General features: G+C 34.2%; 1 protein-coding gene across 1 annotated transcript in view; it reads right to left on the bottom strand.

Moving 5' to 3' along the window:
• Window positions 1-21,959, bottom strand: part of LOC145695082 (uncharacterized) — a 398,134-nt gene that overhangs the window by 44,726 nt on the left and 331,449 nt on the right. Inside the window, exon 2 of the mRNA XM_081771960.1 lies at window positions 8,205-8,336. Within this exon, the coding sequence (XP_081628086.1) occupies window positions 8,205-8,336 (132 nt within the window). The remainder of the gene's footprint in view (window positions 1-8,204; window positions 8,337-21,959) is intronic.

Genomic DNA, 21,959 nt, shown 5'->3' with positions numbered 1-21,959 from the left:
CACCTTTCATGGGGGCCCAGGGCCCAACTTCAAAATTGTCAATGGAAAAAGAACATAGGTCAAGTGATACATCTTTAAAAACTAAAAAAGTGTTGTGGTAAAAGATTTTTCATATCGGTTACCGTATTCAAAATGGGCGCCAAGACATGGTGCCTGTATTAGATAAAACGTCCAGTACCACTAATATGAAAACGATTGGAGTTTTATTCTGTTCGCCCGTTATTATCTTCAACCGTTTTCATATTAGTGTTATTGGACGTTCATCGGATGCAGGTAACATATCTTGCGACTATTTTGAATGCGGTGACCGATATGAAAAATCATTTGCCAGTTTTTAAAGACCTATCGAACGAGGTGTCACTCGACCCATGTTTCCATTTAAGATTTTAAAGTTGGGGCCCGGGCCCCTTTGAAGAGCGGCCCTGGAGGGGACCATGACATCGCCATTTGATTTGTCTCATAGCATTTCTTATTTTAGTTTTTGTTCAGTTCATTTATCTTCAACCGTTTTCGAGACATTTCCGTGGAAAGACTAAAATGAGTCACCCCATATATATATATATATATATATATATATATATATATATATATATATATATATATATATATATATATATATATATAGAGAGAGAGAGAGAGAGAGAGAGAGAGAGAAGATTATATACAACAGCATTGGATTTTGTTTCGGAAGAGGCTTGAGGAACGGGTAACAAACATTTGTGTTGTACGTGCAATGCGAAAAAATGATTACAAATTTATTTCGGGAGGGGCTTGAGCCTGATACCTACCCCATAAATACGACACTGTACATCAGTCAACCGTTCCCATATTATCTCATACAGCAACGAAACAAATTTTGAGTAAAGGCAAAATAACTATCAATATTCGAGACGAGACCGAGACTTTCGGGACTGACCATGGTCTCGTCTCGGTCTCGTCTCGATTTATAGAGGTCCGTCTCGGTCTCGGCCTCGTCTCGGTATGTAAAAGTCCGTCTCGGTCTCGGTCTCGTCTCGATATATAAAAGTCCGTCTCGGTCTCGGTCTAGTCTCGTATTGTCGAGACGAGACCGAGACGAGACCGAGACTAGTCTCGGTCTCGGTACCATCCCTACTCAGAAGGGCAAGCCATAAGTTAGGTAATAAAGTCGTACAACGAACACTTTTATTAATACTAATAATACTACACAACCATATCGCTCTCCTGAAATTCTCGTGTGTATGTTTAAAGATCTACTATTGTTCCACGCCAACCAGTCTATATTTTTTGTTGTACCTTCGAAGTGAAAGAAAGATTTGTTGATGGTTGGACTCTAGTGAGTCAGAAACTACTATTAATAAAGAGTTTGTTTTGTCCAGTATTCCTGCGATTAGAAGGGTCTTATCTAAAAGATATTTCATTTGTATATGAGAAAATAAGAAAGTTTATATAAGAAAGTAAATATTGCAAGGTTAAAATAACATAAAGAACAAAGGTAGCACAAACGTGTTATGGAAACATTTAAAAGCACAGTATCCTACTATATTAGTGAATCCGAAAAAAGTTTTGACGAATTTTAGATATTCAATTTTATCATCACAATTTCAGATGTAGGTTTGGATACGAATCAATATCTGAGATTCGGATCCAGATCCGAGATCCGGACCCAGATCCGAGATCCGAAAATTTTTGGCCATCCCTACTATGTATATCAACTAGTAGGTTAAAAGACAGGGATGAAAAGAATATTCAATTCCATTAATAAACTTAATTAAAGGAAGTAAAACAATTCAAATAGCAATAATTATTATTGCTGAAAAATGGCGAAAACTCATAACTACTTCTGTATTTTTTTTTTCTTGCATACATCCAACACCTTGGAAAAGAAGTGAGACCATACGTTTGTTAGGTAAGTGTCTCATTACTTATTAATAAAACCATGTATAATGAAGAAAAGAAAAATCTGCCGTGTTTTAAGGTGGTAGAACGAACCGTTTCAGAGAAAGAGCGTAACGCGCTCAGAAACGTTTTCCGTGCGAGCAGCAGTTCCATAATGATGAGAGTTGAAAACAGAAAAAGAAAGAAGGAAAAAAAAAGATTGTGGATTGCATCTCACAAAGGAAGAAAGTGTAAAAGCTGTACGTTGAGACTAGTCTAGCAGAAGTTTTATGTGTTGTATGAAGTCAGTTGAAGTGACGCGGCTCTACACGAAAGTTTTTACACAAAACTTTTATTTTATTTTATTTTTTTTAAAACTTTGACTCACTTATAAAGAGTTTCTTCCGTCCTTTTACTTGGCAGAATGATTACTCCTACCCTTAGTAACACTAATACTACTACAACTAGTAATATTAATACCGTTTTGTGGGTGAGAAAACTTCCACGAGTGGTGGGAAAATTAAGCTCCACACCGCAGTCACGTAACAGCTCCCTTCCTTGTTCCAGAAAAGGGAAACGAGAAGTAAAAATATATGAGATCTAAAGGGATCAGATCTGGCACGGAAAAGCGGAAGAATGTTAGAAGAGGCTGTTAGAACTAAAGGCAAGATACAAGATATGTATAACTTATACTCGCACAAGTTACGAAAAACTAGAGATATTTTAAGACTTTACGAGGATAAGTTATGTCGTGTATAGGATATGAAAAATGTTTTATAATCTACTTATCGAACAAGATATAACATTTTAACTTCACTCTAGTTTTTTCTTAATAAAGACAAAAATGTACATTTTTATTTTATGAGCACTTATGGTATTTTAAGTCTGTCTTTATCTCATATCTCTACACGTTACTTTGTTCGTAGGGTATGAACCATATAGGAAAAATGGGCTCTGAGCCAGAAATGTAGCAAGCAACATGAAGAATCAACGATATTGAAGGTATTATATGTTATTATTTGCAATGGAAGTGAATCATAATGAATGAATTGGTGAAATGAGAAAGTGGAAGAAAGTAGGACCTACACAGACAGTAATATTGAAGCTTTGTTTATGCTTATACTACGTAAAATATTCGTTCTTCATATGAGGAGAATAATTCTATGAAAAATATTTGAACTGTCATTTCCCTTTTAGAATATGCATTTCAACGAAACTATAATGATAAAAGACTATGAGATAATCTAGTTTTGGCATAAAGTTTTAAGCCCTCTTGCCCACTTAGGATACGGCCTTCAGCAAGCCTACAACTTTTTTTCTTTTAGATTGAAGTAATGTGTGTAGTCCTTTCTTTAAAAAATTAAAGAAGATTCTAAAGAGTTCTATTCGACAAAACTTAGGCTTAAATGTTACTGAGACTTTCACCAATCAGTTTAGCAATCACAAAAAGTGTGAATTCAACACCAATCTCAGTCATTTTTGACATTTTATTTTCACTCCTTCTGAACCAACATGCAGATTAGGATTGTACTTGAATTTAAACGACATCATGAGTGTCACTTTTCATCTCAGCGACTTCGAAAACTATGGATTAGACGCTAATATCGGTCGCTTTCGGTTATTGTTAAACGTCACATCTTCCCACACCACTTGTAGGTGTGCTAGGGGTGTTGTACTCAAATATTATTTTTTTTAATCGTAAATCATTCGTGAACCAAGCTTAATTCAATTTGCTTCAGAGATATCCTGGAACGTAAATACCTGCATGCGTTTTAAATACATAGAGAGAAGATATATACAAAATTACTTTACAATGCTAATAGTGCAGAAAGTACAACAGTGATAAACCGTAGCCTAGCTAACTGCAACGTTGGTTTCACGTTGTAATTGGTCGGTTTGCCGGACACTCGCCAACCAATTCAAATGCCAAAGTATAATCTCTACGAAACAAGTACAATTGCGGTTAGAGGTATGAGGTGGAAACTGTTGAAAATTACAACAAATTGAACATTGATTATCCAATATACACTGATATAGACCATGTGAAATTATGAGTTTAAGTTAGTGATGAAAATTTTCCGGAAAATTTTGGAACGGAAATTTTTCCGGGAAAATTTTCCGATTCATAAAAACATACTCCACTTATTCCTACATCGTTGTTTAGTCGAGATTGGAGGTGGAAAATTTTCTTCTATATTTGTCCGGAAAATTTTCCGTTCTTAACAAATATCAGTGATTAAGTAACAATTCGTCAGTATTCATAAAATTGATTGAATTCATATATAGAAACATTAAAAAGTGGAAGATCGTTTAAAGAATCTGAAAATTTTCATGGCTCAGACAATTTTCAGTACGATGTAGGAACTAGTGGAACAATTTTTCATAAATCGAAAAATTGTCTGTCCTGTTACAGTGATGAAAATTTTCCGGAAAAGTTTCCGATTCATAAAAACATACTCCACTTACTCCTACATCGTTGTTTAGTCGTGATGTGAGGTGGAAAATTTTCTTCTATATTTTTCCGGAAAATTTTCTGTTCTTAACAAATATCAGTGATTAAGTAACAATTCGTCAGTATTCATAAAATTGATTGAATTCATATATAGAAACGTTAAAAAGTGAAAGATTGTTTAAAGAATCTGAAAATTTTCATGGCTCAGACAATTTTCAGTACGATGTAGGAACTAGTGGAACAATTTTTCGTGAATCGAAAAATTGTCTGCCCTACAGTGATGAAAATTTTCCGATTCATAATAACATACTCCACTTATTCCTACATCGTTGTTTAGTCGAGATTGGAGGTGGAAAATTTTCTTCTATATTTGTCCGGAAAATTTTCCGTTCTTAACAAATATCAGTGATTAAGTAACAATTCCTCAGCAATCATGAAATTGATTGAATTCATGTATAGAAATGTTAAAAAAAAAAGTGAAAGATCGTTTAAAGAATCTGAAAATTTTCATGGCTCAGACAATTTTCAGTACTATGTAGGAACTAGTGAAACAATTTTTCATGAATGGAAAAATTGTCTGTCCTACAGTGATGAAAATTTTCCGATTCATAAAAACATACCCCACTTATTCCTACATCGTTGTTTAGTTGAGATATGAGGTGGAAAATTTTCTTCTATATTTTTCCGGAAAATTTTCCGTTAACAAATATCAGTGATTAAGTAACAATTCGTCAGTATTCATAAAATTGATTGAATTTATATATAGAAACGTTAAAAAGTTAAAGATTGTTTAAAGAATCTGAAAATTTTCGTGGCTTAGACAATTTTCAGTACGATGTAGGAACAAGTGGAACAATTTTTCATGAATCGAATGAATAAGTGGAGTATGTTTTTATGAACCGGAAAATATTCATGATTTTAATAAATTGAAATTTTAAATAATGGAATGGGATATTTGTACTCTACGAACTCAATGTATGTTCTCTGCACTTTGCATACACACACACACATATATATACTGAGAGAGAGAGAGAGAGAGGGAGAGAGTAGTTGAATTGAGTTGATTTTGAGTTTAACGTCCCTTTCAGCAACGACACTATATAAAACGGTACCAACTGATTAACGTGGAATCCGAACTACATGAGCTCCCGCTGGGAATCGAAGCCAGGTTTTCCATGCCAAAGCAACGAAGGAGCTGGTAGAGCAAGAGAGACAGAGAAACACTGTAAAATTTTATTTCCCAACTTGGAATAGAAAATTTTCCGGTTCCCGAAAGCTAATTGGAAAATTATAATTTGTTGCTGACTAACTTTCCTCTACTGAAATTCAACTTTGTAGCTCTATGTGCAGTTAAATATAGTGGAAAATTTTCCACCTAACATCACTATACATAATATCCAAAATTGTCTGGCCTATGAAAAGTGTTTTCCACTTGTTTCTACATCGTGATGAAAATTCTCCGATCTATGAAAATTCCTTAAACTTGTTTCTACAGAGCAATAAAACTTTCTGATTCACAAAAAAGTTGTTTTACTTTTGCTTCAAAATGATGAAAACTTTCCGACTCATAAAAAGTTCTTCAATTTTTCCATATAAGGCCGAAAATATATCGATTCATGAACAATTGTTCCTTCATAGTACTGAAAATTGTCTGAGCCATGAAAATTTTCAGATTCTTTAAACGATCTTTCACTTTTTTTTAACATTTCTATACATGAATTCAATCAATTTCATGATTGCTGAGGAATTGTTACTTAATCACTGATATTTGTTAAGAACGGAAAATTTTCCGGACAAATATAGAAGAAAATTTTCCACCTCCAATCTCGACTAAACAACGATGTAGGAATAAGTGGAGTATGTTATTATAAATCGGAAAATTTTCATCACTGTAGGGCAGACAATTTTTCGATTCACGAAAAATTGTTCCACTAGTTCCTACATCGTACTGAAAATTGTCTGAGCCATGAAAATTTTCAGATTCTTTAAACAATCTTTCACTTTTAACGTTTCTATATATGAATTCAATCAATTTTATGAATACTGACGAATTGTTACTTCATCACTGATATTTGTTAAGAACGGAAAATTTTCCGGAAAAATATAGAAGAAAATTTTCCACCTCACATCACGACTAAACAACGATGTAGGAGTAAGTGGAGTATGTTTTTATGAATCGGAAACTTTTCCGGAAAATTTTCATCACTGTAACAGGACAGACAATTTTTCGATTTATGAAAAATTGTTCCACTAGTTCCTACATCGTACTGAAAATTGTCTGAGCCATGAAAATTTTCAGATTCTTTAAACGATCTTTCACTTTTTAACATTTCTATACATGAATTCAATCAATTTCATGATTGCTGAGGAATTATTGATTTTTGTAATTTTTTTAGAACGGAAAATTTTCCGGAAAAATATAGCGGAAAATTTTCCACCTCACATCACTAGTTTAAGTACATACACAAAATGATCTGGCAATATAACTAGAAGTAAGAAAACATATGTTATTATTTATGTAGGTACCAGGACCAACATTTTCGATGATATTAAGTTTTTCTAGGTTTTAAAATTTATATTGTTTTTTTCTTTAAGCCAAATAAAATATGGCACCCAATCATCCAATCAAGTTTTCTTCTAAAGTTATTTCAACCATCTCTATATCACACCGAACGTACGTAACAAAAATACATCTGGTTTATTTTTTTATTTTTTTGAATGAAGTAATCACTGAGCAAAGCAAATCAGTTTATTATTATAAAATTAATATCTTGTGACAGTCTCGAAAACTAACTACTTGGCTTCATCAGACACTATCATCTGCCTGATGAAGCCAAGTGGTTAGTTGGTGGAACTATCACAAGATATTAGTTTTATAATAATATATTGCTTTGCTTTGCTCAGTGATTAATTTATTTCTAATTATAGTATGGAATAGGCAATGCTGATGTAATGGAGAATATTCCAGTTGCTTTATTGTAAAATTGTAAAACAGTATGTTAAACTTGTATGAAAACAGGATAAAAAATATGTGTTGTATGTAAACAATATGAAAAACATATATTGTTTGTAAGTAATATGTAAAATATGTATTGCATATAAACAATTTTTAAAAAATGTATTGTATGTAAACAATATGAAAAATATTGTAAAACAATATGTAAAACAATTTAAAATATGAAAATACTGGTAAAAGCAAGTAACAATAACAATTAAGGATAGAGTTTGTATTGTAAAACACATATTGTGTGTAAACAATATGAAAAATATTGTAAAACAATATGTAAAACAATCTGAAACATGAAAATACAGGTAAAAGCAAGTAACAATAAAATTCAAGGAAAGAGTTCCTCCATTTAAAGTCTGCTTTATACAAAATAAAAGTTTTCTGATGGCTTACAAATTACTAGTAGCTACTTTTAATACTTTCTTAACCTATCGAAAGTTAAAAGTTTATAACTTCAAAGAAAGTCTAGAACACAGGAACACAACAAATGTTTTAATTTTCGCTGTATTTCTCGTGTTGTTTCCCTCATTTGTGTTAAAAAATTGCGAGGAACAGAAAAGTTTCGCGCATTTTGCGATATTTTTCTGACTTTAATTATGTTAAAATTAAACTTTACATGTCATAAAATATCAATAACAATTAATTGTTTGTAGAATTAAGTACTTCGGTGCCACCGAAACGCTATGAATCTAGTTACTCATAGTTAGTTGTTTACCTTGGGCTTATCCTGTATGCATCATTACGCTTCATAATTGATTGTTTTCCTTAACTAGAAGTGTGTGGTCTAAGTATTGCTTTGAAGACTACAATAATTAGATATTTGTATAATATGAAATGATTCTTATTTTATATTAAATGTTATTCATATGTGAGACCGTCTGTACTTACACCAATAGTCTCTCTCCTTAGCGTTTTCTGCCGACGCCGTCTTAACGTATAGCAGATTCCAAAAGCAGTTATTAGAATTAGAATTGCGCCTCCAAGGATTATAGGCATAACTAGGCTATCTCTGTTGTAACCCTGCAATGAGAAAGAGAAGGTGCGTTAATCAACCTATCTGATTAACTACAAGCACAAACACAAATAAATGTTTACATTAATTTACTTTCCAGTTTTAACGTTGTATTTATTTAGTAACTTCTACTCATTTCACTTGCTTCACCGGAAGCATCATCAGGAGAACAATTAGTGAAGTCTATATTCCATATTTTCTAGATGGTGGTGGCTGTAAAGCCAGTAAAACGACTTTGGGATAAAAGTTGTTAAATAAACTGTTGCGGAGACGGTGAAGAGGATTACACGAAACTTACATGTATGGGATATAGTTAGAAAATGTAAAAGTTGCCATGTTATCAGATAAACTTCATTAAAATTCAATCGAGATAATCATTGTAGTCATATATATTGTAAAAGAACTAAACAAAATTCAAAAATTTGCTTACATGTATGCAATATGAGTATAGATAACCATCGTTAAAGTTGTCATTACCCGTTAAGATATTAACGGACTGTCTCCGTTAGAAACTCGGCCTAGATACTCGCTCTAGCTATTTATTACAAAAAATTAAAAATTCGTTTATGTGTAAGGGATATGTGGTATAGAGACCCGTTAAAGTCGTCGTTGCCCGTTACGATATTAACGGATTGTCTCCATTAGAAACTTAGCTGAGACAATCGCTTTAGCTATCTATTACAAGAAGCAAAATTTAGTGGCTCAGTGGTACAGCAATTACCTCTGCTGCGTGGGGTCCCTTGTTCGATCGCCGGCCAAATAAGTTTGTAGTGGACAAGATTGTGCTCGTGGTTTTTTTTGGGATACTCACGTTTCCTCCCACTTCCTCATTCTACAAATTCTTCCATCATCATTCGCTTGGCTAACAGTTATAACCTTGGGATGTTAAACAACTCAAAGATTTCATGTTCATCACTGCTACTACTACTACTATTATTATTATTATTATTATTATTATTATTATTATTATTATTATTATTATTATTATTATTATTATTATTATTTTATTATTATTATTAATAATAATAATAATAATAATAATAATAATAATAATAATAATAATAATAATAATAGGCTAATATCCTTCCTACTGGTGTAATAAGTATAGCTCTCGCCTGTTGTGCACATGATCCGGGGTTCGATTCCGGTAAGAGATTATTAAAATGTGCACGCATTACTGTAATCCAGATTCTACCTTAACTTGTAGATCAATGTCTCGTATAGTCTTAGCACTGAAAAGGATTTTTTTTAAGCAAATGTTAGACTCAGCGCTCAGATAAGAGGGCCGGGCATTCTATAAAACATTTCAGAGTAATTCCTTAGTTTCATTAGGTAAATGTCGGGTATAGTATTTTTTAGTATAGTCCCTGGCCAAATTACACTTGCTTTATTATTATTATTATTATTATTATTATTATTATTATTATTATTATTATTATTATTATTATTATTATTATTATTATTAATAATAATAATAATAATAATAATAATAATAATAATAATAATAATAATAATAATAATAATAATAATAATAATGAAACCATTAAAATATTCAATGTCAGTATCTATTGCCCTGTTAGAATCTTCGTTCAAATTAAGTTGAAGTAATTAACAAGTCAATTTTTCATAATGAAATTTCTGTTCTTTCCCGTCTTTACCCTCAGCGTCATTAATGTGAAACTTCCTTCGTTTTCAACAATTTTCTTCTGCTTCAATAGTAGATAATTGAAAGCTAGATGTCACACACATACACACATACACGCAAATAGACAGACATACACATTCAAAAATAAATTAATCTAACCATCCTGCTCCCTTATGGTTATGAGGAAGCTTTATAAAATGACATCATTGATCGCCGACTGGTTTTGTCTGACAATTAATTATTCCCATGATACTCGAAAACATCACATCTTTTTTTTATTTTTATGTTTTATTAGTATTGTTATTTAATTTAGGAGGGAGACAACACATAGGTCTCTTTTCTTTCCCCAAAATTATTCCATAAAAAAAAGAAAACTTGGCGGAGGATGAGTATTCAGAGGGTAAGAGGCAGTTAACGATGCTAAAGAGGGGGTAAGGAGAGAGAGCGAGAGAGAGAGAGAGAGAGAGAGAGAGAGAGAGAGAGAGAGAAGCAGTAAAATGAAACTGCTCGTTTTGAATTTAAGTTAATTTTCCAATTGGCAAAATCTCTCCGAACTCATGTAACTGGATAGTTGGCTACTGGATTTCAAATTCAAATTATGTTCTCTTACTAATTCAAATCATGATTTTTTTTACTACGTTATATCATTTTGGTTTCCTTTCATATTGTTCGTTTATTCATTTCTCATTTTGTCCCGTAAAGAAGAGAAGTGCAATTTGAGCACGGTAAAAAATTTCATACACATACATTTTTTCTAACAATGTTTTACAGTATTTTCAATTGAAAAAAAAAACTCAAAGTAAAATTACAATTAAAGAATTCAAGCATTATATCTTTATAATTAATTTCATATTACCTATTATTCTTCATAGGCTGAAGAAATCAGATGATAAAAATGGTATTAATATGATATTATGATATAGTAATATATAGAATGATAATCATGCCTGTTGTTCTGTATGGTTGCGAAACATGGTCGCTTACTCTGACGGAAGAACGTAGACTGAAAGTACAGTATTTGAGAATAAGATCCTGACGCAAATATTCGGACCCAAGAGGAACGGGAATGGAGAATGTCGGTAACTTCATAACGAGGAACTCTATACTTTATATACAGTTATCAAACATTCAACACCGTCATCAAATTTAGAAGGCTCAGGTGGGCAGGCCATCTAGCGAGAATGGAGGAAAGTAGGAACGCTTTTAAAGTTTTACTTGGAAGTTCAATCGCAAAACGACCGTTAGGAAGATCTAGGGGCAGATGGGAGGAAAATATTATGACGGATCTCACAGAAATAGGAATTCAAAGTAGAAAATGGGTCCAGTTGAATAAGAACAGAGGTGAATGCGACAATGAATCTCCGGGTTCCATATACGGTATAACGAAATGACTGAAAATAATTAGTTTAGTATCTCATGGTTGTAACTTTTAATCTAAAGGAGACAAAAGATGATGAACGAATTGGAAAGCAATCCTGAGGAAGCCCATGATCATGGTACCGTCTACCACAAATTCATACGCATACAATCTGCGATTAAATGAAGAACGTTTGAATCAAAGGCGAGCTGTCTACAAGTCACTCATGGTTACGGCTCTCAACAGTCCCAGATTTATATAACCTGTACCCCCAAAATTCTTCAGATTTCCAAATGCCTCATTTCCACTTTGTAATGTAAGCCATTTGTTCGATATTTTTTCTTCAAAAACCCGCTTTTGTTAGTTATACCGATATTCAATAGTACACAGCAAAAACTGATAATGTTAAAACGACTCAATTTGTCTACCATTCTTAAGATATTATTTCAACATCAACACCATCGTCTTCCTGAGAGTGAGAGTGTGTGTTAGTTGTTATTTTTGTTACATGTAAAGCTTCCAAGGGCATCATAAATACATAATAACTGACAGTGAAAGTGTGTATTAATTGTTATTTTCATCACCATGGCCTTCCTAGCGTATTATACATATCTAATAACTGACATATTAGCTGTTATTTTTATCACCATCGCCTTCCTAGCGTATCATAAATATCCAGTAACTTTTAGTAAGAATGTGTGTTAGTTGTAATTTTTGCTATGTGCAAAGATTTACATAGTATATTCGAAATTTATACCAAGAAACGAACAACGTATGATATTTCCTGCTGTGGCTCAGTGGTAGAGCGTTCACCTCTGGTGCTTGGGGTCCCGGGTTCGATCCCAGCTCCCGCCAAGTGAACTTTGTGGTGGACAAACACCGTGTGCGTGAGTTTTCTCGGGGTTCTCCCGTTTACTCCCACTTTCTTCATTCCACCATTTCATTCATTTCATTTCATAACCGGCATAACCGTGGGACGTAAAACAAAGATTTCATTTCATTTTATTTTTTCATATTTCCTGTATGATGATTTCAGAAACATTATACGCACACAAACCAATTCTCGTTGAGTAGTACAGGAAATATCGTGCGGTTTTCGTTTATTAGTATAAATGTTAAACTTTAACTCTTGTATTTCATGTATTTCATGAATAGCTAGTAAGATACAGTTTCACATATATTTTTATCTCATATTTGTAAAAAAAAAAAAAAAAGTTAATTTACATCAAAGTTTTCTTGCAAAGAGCGAGGTACTTAGAGAGAAAAGATATATATTTTATGCACAAATGAGTCTCGTTCCCGAAGGGTATCTAAGTAAAAAAAAAAAATCTAAAAAAGAAAAAAGAAAAAGCTATCTTTGTTCTTCAGAAATTAAAATTTATAAAAGGAAGAGAAAAGTAGAGTTTTAAAAGCTATAGATATATGAAGCAAGAAAAACGCTTTGATAAAACTGTTCGTCTTTGATTTTTTCTCAATTGTATTATCCAATTTTATAGAAAGCTTATATGTAGTCAACTCTTGCATAAACTTTGCAATTTCACAAGCTTCTGTGATTTTCTATACAATGCTAATTGTTGAGTATAATTTTCACTAGTATATTCGACTGTTCATGTCTTCTTCCTTCCAAGGAATCCTAATATCAAAATATATAGCAAAATCCACAATATCAATAAGAACAAACAGCGTAACTATCTACAGTGCCGAATACAGAAAACAAGGAAAAAATAATTGAATCCAAAAGAATTAGGTATTTGTGACATAAAAACTAAAAAATTATGATCATATGGAAAATCAAATTAAAGGTAATTTTATTTTTAATATCAAGATCATGTTTATCATGCTAGTTGAATTTCGATCATTCACGAGGATCGAAACAGGAAAAAGTAAATAAGTAAATAAATAAACGAAAACAAAAATTAATTAGAGCCTGTCTATTCCACCTGTGTCCTCGGAAAATATGCGAACTATATTCCGGCCGCACCCCTACCACCCTATGGCGGATGAAATCCTCTCTTTGCTTAGGCGAAAGAAGGGAATTACCTTGATTGCGTTGCCAATTTGTCATTCAGTCATTTGATCTTGACGAGTGAAGATCGTAGGCTACTTAGAATGGCTAACAAGACAGATCACAGCGAAATCCGTGAAATAATTCATTGTGGCAACGCTTCCGCATTCAACAATTGAAAGATCTCAGCCGCAGCAATTTGTCCCTCCTCTTTTGAGAGAGGTACAGGAAAAGACACATCGACAGCAGCGTCAGAAGAGGTACAGTTGAAATAGAAAGGCTTCTAATATTTAGAAAACCATAACTAGGTATTGTTTGTCAATTATTGAAGTGGTACCAAATATTTAAGTACAAATTATAAGGAATTAACATATGATGTTAGGGAATTATCAGGAGCATTATTTTCGGGTAGAAGATTTTTAATATTACAATAAAATACACAGAAAATTATCTTAAGTAATGGTTCAATAGGTGTGATTGATACTTTTAAATTTCTAAACACTGCCTCATGTGGGAAAGCTATCTTTTTCGGACGCAAAAACAGTTAAACGTTAACAGTTAAATTCCGTGACGAAACTTGAGTGCATACAGAGTGAGTCACTTATCTTGAAATGCCATTTTATCTTCTAAACTAAGAGACAAATTACACTGAAATTTTGCACCATACAAATACTAGCATGGGAACATTATTTGGCATATTCTCGTATACCATCATATTAACAATGTCGTCATCCCAACATAAAGCTCTGTTTTTTGTTGTTTTTTCAAATATAAATGGAACAGGTTACTACAAATTTCGAAGTTGCATATTAAATGAAAACATATAATACCACACTTATACTTTGGTGTTGTAAATCGAGGTCGCTACAGGGTCAATCCATGCAAAATGATCGAGAAAAAAGAAAAATTGCCGCTCGACCTTTCCAAAAAAATCTGATTTTTTCATGAATGTTTATCCTATATCAGGGTACTTCAAAACAACAATTAATTATTTTTTACTACGTCCCATGGCGCGCTTTGTTGTGTGTTATGGTATACTAAAGGACTAACTATTCCCAAAATTTCAGATTTTTCTATCCAGGTCTATTGGAGATATCGGACAGTGAAATATGCTAAATTGGCATAATTCCCCAACTTTACGATTTTTTCAGGTCTTTGGGAGCAGCTACAGGTCTGTAAATTTTTGTATATTAACTTATGTCCCCGGACTACATTCACATACAAATTCAGACCTCTACGTCAGTTGTTTCCTCTTCCCAAATATGTTTTCAATGTCCAAAAATGTTGCTACTTCAGACCCTGATCTCACCGCTTCAAATGGTTTTAGGCAAAAATGTTGAGAGATCAAAGTTTTAGCTCTGCACGAGTTGGAGACGTCCAGCAATTTTCAATTTGGTAGGACAAATGCATACTGAAATATTCAAAACAAGGTAAACGCCTAAAATCGAAAAAACGGAAAATGGCGACAGCTGTTCTGTCGCCATGGGATGTTGTAAAAAACAATTAATTGTGAACTATTCTGATATAGGATAAACATTCATGAAAAAATTAGATTTTTTTGAAAAGGTCGAGCGGCACATGCTTGATCACTTAGAATGGATTGATTCTACAGTATCACAAATTTTCATAAATGTCCAAAATTTTGGAGACATCAATAACAGTAATACCACAAATGAAACGGACGGGGCAGTGCACATCCAAATTTTCTTAACATCGAATACCATGATCGTGATGTGAGGTATTTGGAACAAATAGCAACAAAGTTACGAAGAAATTGAAACTTTGACTTTTTTCTCTAAAAACCTTTATTTCGAAAATGTGCTTACATAACTAAGGCTTAGTGTCATAGGAACGTATCTACAAAAGTTAGTATTTCAGGATAGCTGAAAGAAATTGTTTTCTCGTATTTGATTTTAGATTTTGATAATCCAAAATGCTTTTTATTTGATCAACCATATTTTACAAGGAAGTTTGACTTATAATAATTTCACAGAAAGAAATAATCGAGCTGTGATAATGTCAGAAATGTTCGTATCTTAAAAAAAAAAGTAGATACTTTTCTTTGACACTAAGCCTCCGATAAGTACCAAATATCACATCTGATTACCTATATATGGTTTTCAAAAGACGTAAAGATCATAATGCCGTTTACAGCAATTTGACAATTTGATATTTTAAAACTGTTCCAGAGATATGCACAACAAAGGTAGAGACTGCTAGGTTGCTTAAAGTGCCTTATTTGTGGGAAATGTCTTTGATTCTTTGACAAAACAACAACAGCTTTGGTAGTTGTAATTACAAGTTCTTGCAATTACATGATTTTAATAATGTTTACCTTATCTTCGAAACGGTACATAAGCATACCGAAAAACAAATCTCCTCCTTCTAGAATTAATATTCCTAACATTAAATAGATTACATTTTGCTAATAACGCATGACCGAATAACTTTCACCACTAGTACATGATCATCGCAGTTACCTGGAGTGAGTATGCCAGTTGATTGTATGCAAACAGCTCGCCAAGATACGTTGAAGCAAAGATATGACAAATTGGCAAAGAGAGGTTATCCTGTTTGGGTGTGCCCATGGGCACACACTAAGTGAAGTTACCTGATTTGTCGGTGTATCAAAACAGACTGTCTAGTGTGTTGAAGGAATGGCATGAAGACGCAAAACGGTGAGAGATTTACCAATGCCATAGTATGACCACAGTCCGGCAGAGTTCGATCCTATCCAGAATCCTAAGATGAACCCGGGATTGGACTCGGAATCTGACCCTGCCTACTCCCATGTCGTTCCACTGGCGCCAGGAAATAGCATGCAGATGTCCTGCGTACTACCTAGCGCACCGGACTCAAGGGCACGCCTTAGTCATCCAATTTGGAGGTATCACAAAGGCTTCCCTTCTCTGGCAGGGATGATACAGTCTCAACCCCTATCTACTTCATTTTACGCAAGAGGTATACCCGTACATTACCGGTACCATGGGTAATGCAATCCATTTGCACCAGGCAACTATTCCGATTTAAAAGGCAGTCACTCCCGTCCGGTAGATGCGGCTGCAATTGCCTGTCTTAACAATATCCGTGGTGAGGGCTACGCACAGCCGAATGGTGCTGTATCACTGACTTGTTTGGGAGGTTGACAGTCTCTTCTGACCTCTTGCTTTCTCCAGTAGGGATCCTATCACCATCTCCGCCTATGCTCATTGCTGTGCTACATTAAATTATAAGAGACGTAACGTTAAATAGAGCAAGAAGCAACGTTTTACTTATCGCCAAGTTGGTATCTTAAACAATGTGTGTAGACCATAACAGTCTCGATACTCTAACGTGCGGCTCCTCCCCCTTTTCTCACACGAGTTTGGGACTGGGTATGGTGGAATTGATATCATTCAAGTTCAAAATAGATTTTACAATAAAAATGTGAGAGGAGAGAAATTAGAAAAAGACATTGTCGAAAAGACAGCTCTTCCTAAGAGAGTTTATTCTCTACTAGGATCAAATAGATCAATTAAACATGTTTATCTCTCCTTCTTTAACAATATAGTATGATTTACATTCGTTGACATTTTGTATTTGGTTGTTGTTTATTTTGTTCACTCAACTTTTAATAAAACACCCCAAAAATTATCAAGTTTTCTGGGAGTCACCTTTCCTCGGCCCGTGTATCACTCTAATTGTGTATTAATGGAATTTATGACCAAACATAATGAACATTCCATTTTACTCGACTCCTATCTGACATTTAGTTCTCGGATTATGATTATTTTTCAGTTTTTCGACAAATTTTCGACTGCTCATAGCACCCACAGGGTGTAATTCTATACCCAGTTGGTCTATAGTTTTTTGTCTTATCTTGGTGTCAGGAATCACCTCCCAAACGCTGTCGTCGGTGTTTAGAAGCACCATGTGTTTCCAAAAGGAAGCTTCTTCTTCAACATGTTTAGAATGATAATACAGAACATTCTTTTCACTAAGGCAGGCAGCATATGTAAAACCTGTTAAATCGATCTTTCCCGTTGCTTTATTTTTGCTCACTTCTGACTACATAATCTATTCTACCTCCAACATTTGGCCACGTATTCATAGCTTTTGCCATTCCCGCCGCTGCTAGTCTTTTCCTTATTAGAACTCATGAGCGAGTGAGTACTTTGTCATTCTGACGTTTGTTTGTCACTTGTTTTCGCTCTAATCTTCTTCTGACAAATCGTGTATGCAGAGTAAAATGCTATTTCATATGTCTCTCACGTGTGAAGCACTGTACTTACATGGAGATAAATGCTATAGAGGAAACCTACTCCAGCAACTATGAAAGAATGGGTCATTTCCCGATTTTGACCTCGCTCTCTCAGAATCATACAAATAAAATATACAAGTTGTTCTTCTCAATCGTTATGAAGTTTTTAAAAAGGAAAAAACGATGAAACTGCTTGTATCTTTAAGTTTTATTAGGTTGTGAACGTCTATAGCTTGTTCCCTGGCCGTGTAGTTGTCTTGTATCAAAGGAGAGAAAAAAATTACTTTTACAGTACGCCTTGAATGTTAGACAACCAAAAGCAAAAAACAATAACATTGATAAATATTCCAAATTAAATATTCTGTACACGCAGAAAGAGAAGAAATTGGATTCACTTTTACCTTTATTATTTGTTTATTATTACTTTTAAGCTTTTCCGTACTGTAAATGTTGCTTTTCCGTACTGTAAGTGTTGCAGTATAACTAAGTGTAAATAAAGCACCTAGTTTCCAAGTTAGCTGAAATACTTATCCCCCCCTATAGTTCATGACACATTCTCTCCTAAATTTTCCTGACATTCCACCCTCCCCCCAAAAAAGTAATATCCACTTTCAAATTTTCTCAATGGTTTTGACTTCAAATAGTACAGCTCTATTTTCCTGATCCAAATACGAATTCAATTTAAACGTGTTGTTATTGTTTAAAAAAAATAAAAGAGAATTTGTAATTTTACTTCTCACGATTATATCCTTTAGGTTCAAGGAGACGAATGATCAATTATTTGGTGGAATGAGCGTATGGGAAGAGACGGGAGAACCCAGAGAAAATCAATGGACTCGAAGTTGTCCACCAAATTCATACGGTCTGAAATCGAAATTGGGACCCCCTGCACTAGAAGTGAGCTCTCTGCCATTAAGCCACCATATCCTCAGTGTTTATTTAAGTTATACATCTAAATTTTCTTGTAGTTTAAAGTCTCATGACTATGCTCCGGGGTTAAGGGAGACGATGATAATGGGATCGATGATAATAGTGGAATGAAGAAAGTAGGAAGAAATGGGACAACCTCAGGAAAACACATGCACATGGTGATTGTTCACCACAAAATCTATTATGCGTGAACCAGAATCTTTCCAGTGATTTCACGCACCAGAAATAAGCACTATCATTGAGTCACCGAGGCCCGTTATACACTTAACTTTCACTTATTTACTATTTTAAACTTCTTTTGCCCCTATAAAATTTCAATTATTTCATTTGTACAATTAAGCTCTTTCCTTAGCGTTGTTCTGGCTAGGGGCACAGAGTTTTCAATGCTAATGCAGTATCTTAAACAGTGAATGGAGCGGGTTATGAAGTTCGTTATTTGTGATCCGAAATACTCAGCAGCAGTCAGACCCATGGTCCAGTAGAACTGGTGACTCGGACAAAAATTGTTAACTCGAACAAACTCATGGCCCGGTGATCTGGACAGACTCAGCATGGCCCAAACATGACGAAACATCGTCATACACATGGGACGTATGTCGTATATGTGAGGCTGCTAATGTAATTCTAACAAACAGGAATCTATGTCTTCTCACTAAACCTATAGCTTTTTTCCTCGCTTCTTATTTGCGTCTGTGTGTATCAAAGCGTTACACAGAAAGATAACTACAGGTTTTATCAGTGTATAAACGCGTGAAAATCACAGAAAAGATAAGCTACACGTCTGTTTTTGTTATGGGGAATTGTCAAACTTTAATCTAGCGAATCTGTAAACTTGTCGTGTAGAATGCCAAAGATGTCACTGAGCTGAAACATAGTGTTGCTAAATCTTTTTGTATAGACTATTTTTCAAAAACGAATGTATTATGTTTCAGTATAGCAAGACAAATAAATAAGCATAAAATTATATTATTTGAAATACTCAAGAGATGATACATTAAGAAATGTAACGCGGGAAATCAAACAAATGCAAGTTGGAGTAGCGATTATCATTAATCAGCTCCAAATTTCTGTAGTAAAGCTGCAGAGATGATTTTAGGCTGCTTCTGGACCTGCGAGTCTGTCTGTGTCTGTCCGTGTCACTGGGTCAGACAGATCCGGATCATCGGGACATAAGTCATGACTTTCAGCGTCTCAAATGACTTGATGGACCCATGACAAATTTCATCACTGATCGTAAGGCAACGGGAAGCTTTCTAAATTAAGAAGAACTGAACTAGAGTCTAGAAAGTCAGAAATAAAGAGGTGGGTGATTTACCACTTATCACCAACTCGTTTAGCTTATATAAACCATCATCTGCTGTGATGTTATAGAATATTTCTGTATTTCAAAGGAAAGTTTACTGTTGCAACTTCAGTTATTGAGATTACCTTATATAGTCATTGGAGATGAATCGGGTAATACTAAAGAAAATTACACAGCAGTTGCTTGCATTTTGTAGACCGTCTCTTATTAAAAGCAGCAGTTAATTGATGTGTTCAGTCGAGTTTTCTCTGGATTCTGGTACACACAGCAGGTAGCAGATGACTTCCTTTGTGGGTAGACAAGTGCACACATACTAATGTCAACAACTCGTCTAGCTTTGGGGTCGTATACGCTAAGCAATATTTGCCAGTTTTCGAGACTAGAACAAAGCAACTGTCATATGATTATTCGGGAAGGGTTTCAAAAAAATTAAATATGATGGTGGTTGTCATATATATATATATATATATATATATATGTAATGTGGAGCAAAGGGGATAACCCAAAACGGGACTTCAGTAATGATGTAAGGGAGTGAGCTGGGGAAAATTTCTCCCGGGGTATATCCGGTCGTGTTCACGTAGGCTATCTGTATTTTCACTGTATTATTTTCACCCCACACCCACTGTGTATTAAAAGTCATTTCCCAGAGGAAATCGAAAATAATTCATACGTGACGGCCATGAACTACCATGTTATAACATACCAAGATAGAACATACCAGTGCTCTTCATCCTAAATATTGTCTTGGTGTTTCTCATAAAGATGAATTCATCTGTGGAAATTGTTGCGAGTAGAGTTACCTATGTATATAGCCAATTAATGATGCTTTACAGCTACCATTGCAAAAAAGTTTTTACTATAAATACAAACTTGAAAAAAAGGCCTATAAGAGCTACTTCTCAGATAAAAGGGTGCTTATTGCACTGGAATCCATCACAATACATGCACTCTACCATTCATGAAACCATATACAGTGAAAATGGACCGTTTCTAGGGGTTTTACTTTTTTTCTGAACACTTTCTAGGCAAACATAGAGATTGTTTTACATTTAAATTGCAACGTTTTACAAAATGTGCTCTATTCTTTACACCTAAAAATGTGTTTACAGAATTCACAGTTCATGTGGGATAAAGTGGGTATACGTGTAACAGTAGTAGAATCTGTTATTTTATTGTTATTAAAGTGTACTCACTTCACCTTACCCGATTCGTCCCCAATATTGGGGCGAATCTGGTAATTCTTACATCTCCTTTAAATCATGCACTATACAACACATCTTAATTCCTGTACATATTGGCAAAATTTCACTTGTGGGGAGAATGGAGTGCGAGGAGAGTGCTAAATAGCCAGAGCCCTGATTTGATGCATAGGTTTGGACAAATTGGTTTCCGTTCGAGTTTCGGTATGTGTAGTTTATATAGTTCCGTCTTGTATTTGTTTGGTGATTATGTTGTATACAATTTGTTGATAGTTGAGAAGCTACGTTTTATATACATAATACAGCATTTATGGTCACGACTTGAGTTTTTTCAATTTCTATCAACTACACAGAAAAATCCGTTCTCCAGACAGCGGTATATTGTACAAATATACCGAATACTATTGCTTACTACAGAAATCAGTACGGAGCATGCGTTATCCGTATGCTACATAGGCACTTTCCTTAGATGTTACATAATGCGGTTGTAGATGTCTGATATCTAATAGTCTTCCTTATGTTACATACATATATACAGGGTGTTTCAAAACAACACCGACAATGTTTGGGAGGTGATTCCTAATACCAAGATAAGACGAAAAGTATAGAGCAATCTGAGTGGACAAATGCTTCCCTTCGGAGTTATAGTCTACCGAAAACATAAAAAAAATGAAATTTAAAGGTTCATAGCTCTTATACTATGGACCTATCATAGTCGGATCAAGATTTTGTTAAGTACTAATATGTGTCCTATCCAAATATTTATGTTTCAGAATTCTGAGATACTTCCGCAACAAATTTTACAGAGGTGGTTGGTGAGTACTTCAAATTATATGCCCGAACCAAACTTCCTCTACGAAAATTGTTGCTGAAGTACCACAGGATTCTGAAACATAGATATTTGGGTAGGGCACATACTAGTTCCTAAATAAAGTCTTGACCCGACTAC

This window comes from Thermobia domestica, chromosome 9 (assembly GCF_964235325.1).
Source record: "Thermobia domestica chromosome 9, izTheDome1.hap1.1, whole genome shotgun sequence".
In the NCBI taxonomy this organism is placed as follows: domain Eukaryota; kingdom Metazoa; phylum Arthropoda; class Insecta; order Zygentoma; family Lepismatidae; genus Thermobia; species Thermobia domestica.
Note: the sequence above shows the minus strand (reverse complement) of the source record. Positions and strands in the feature narration are given on the sequence as shown.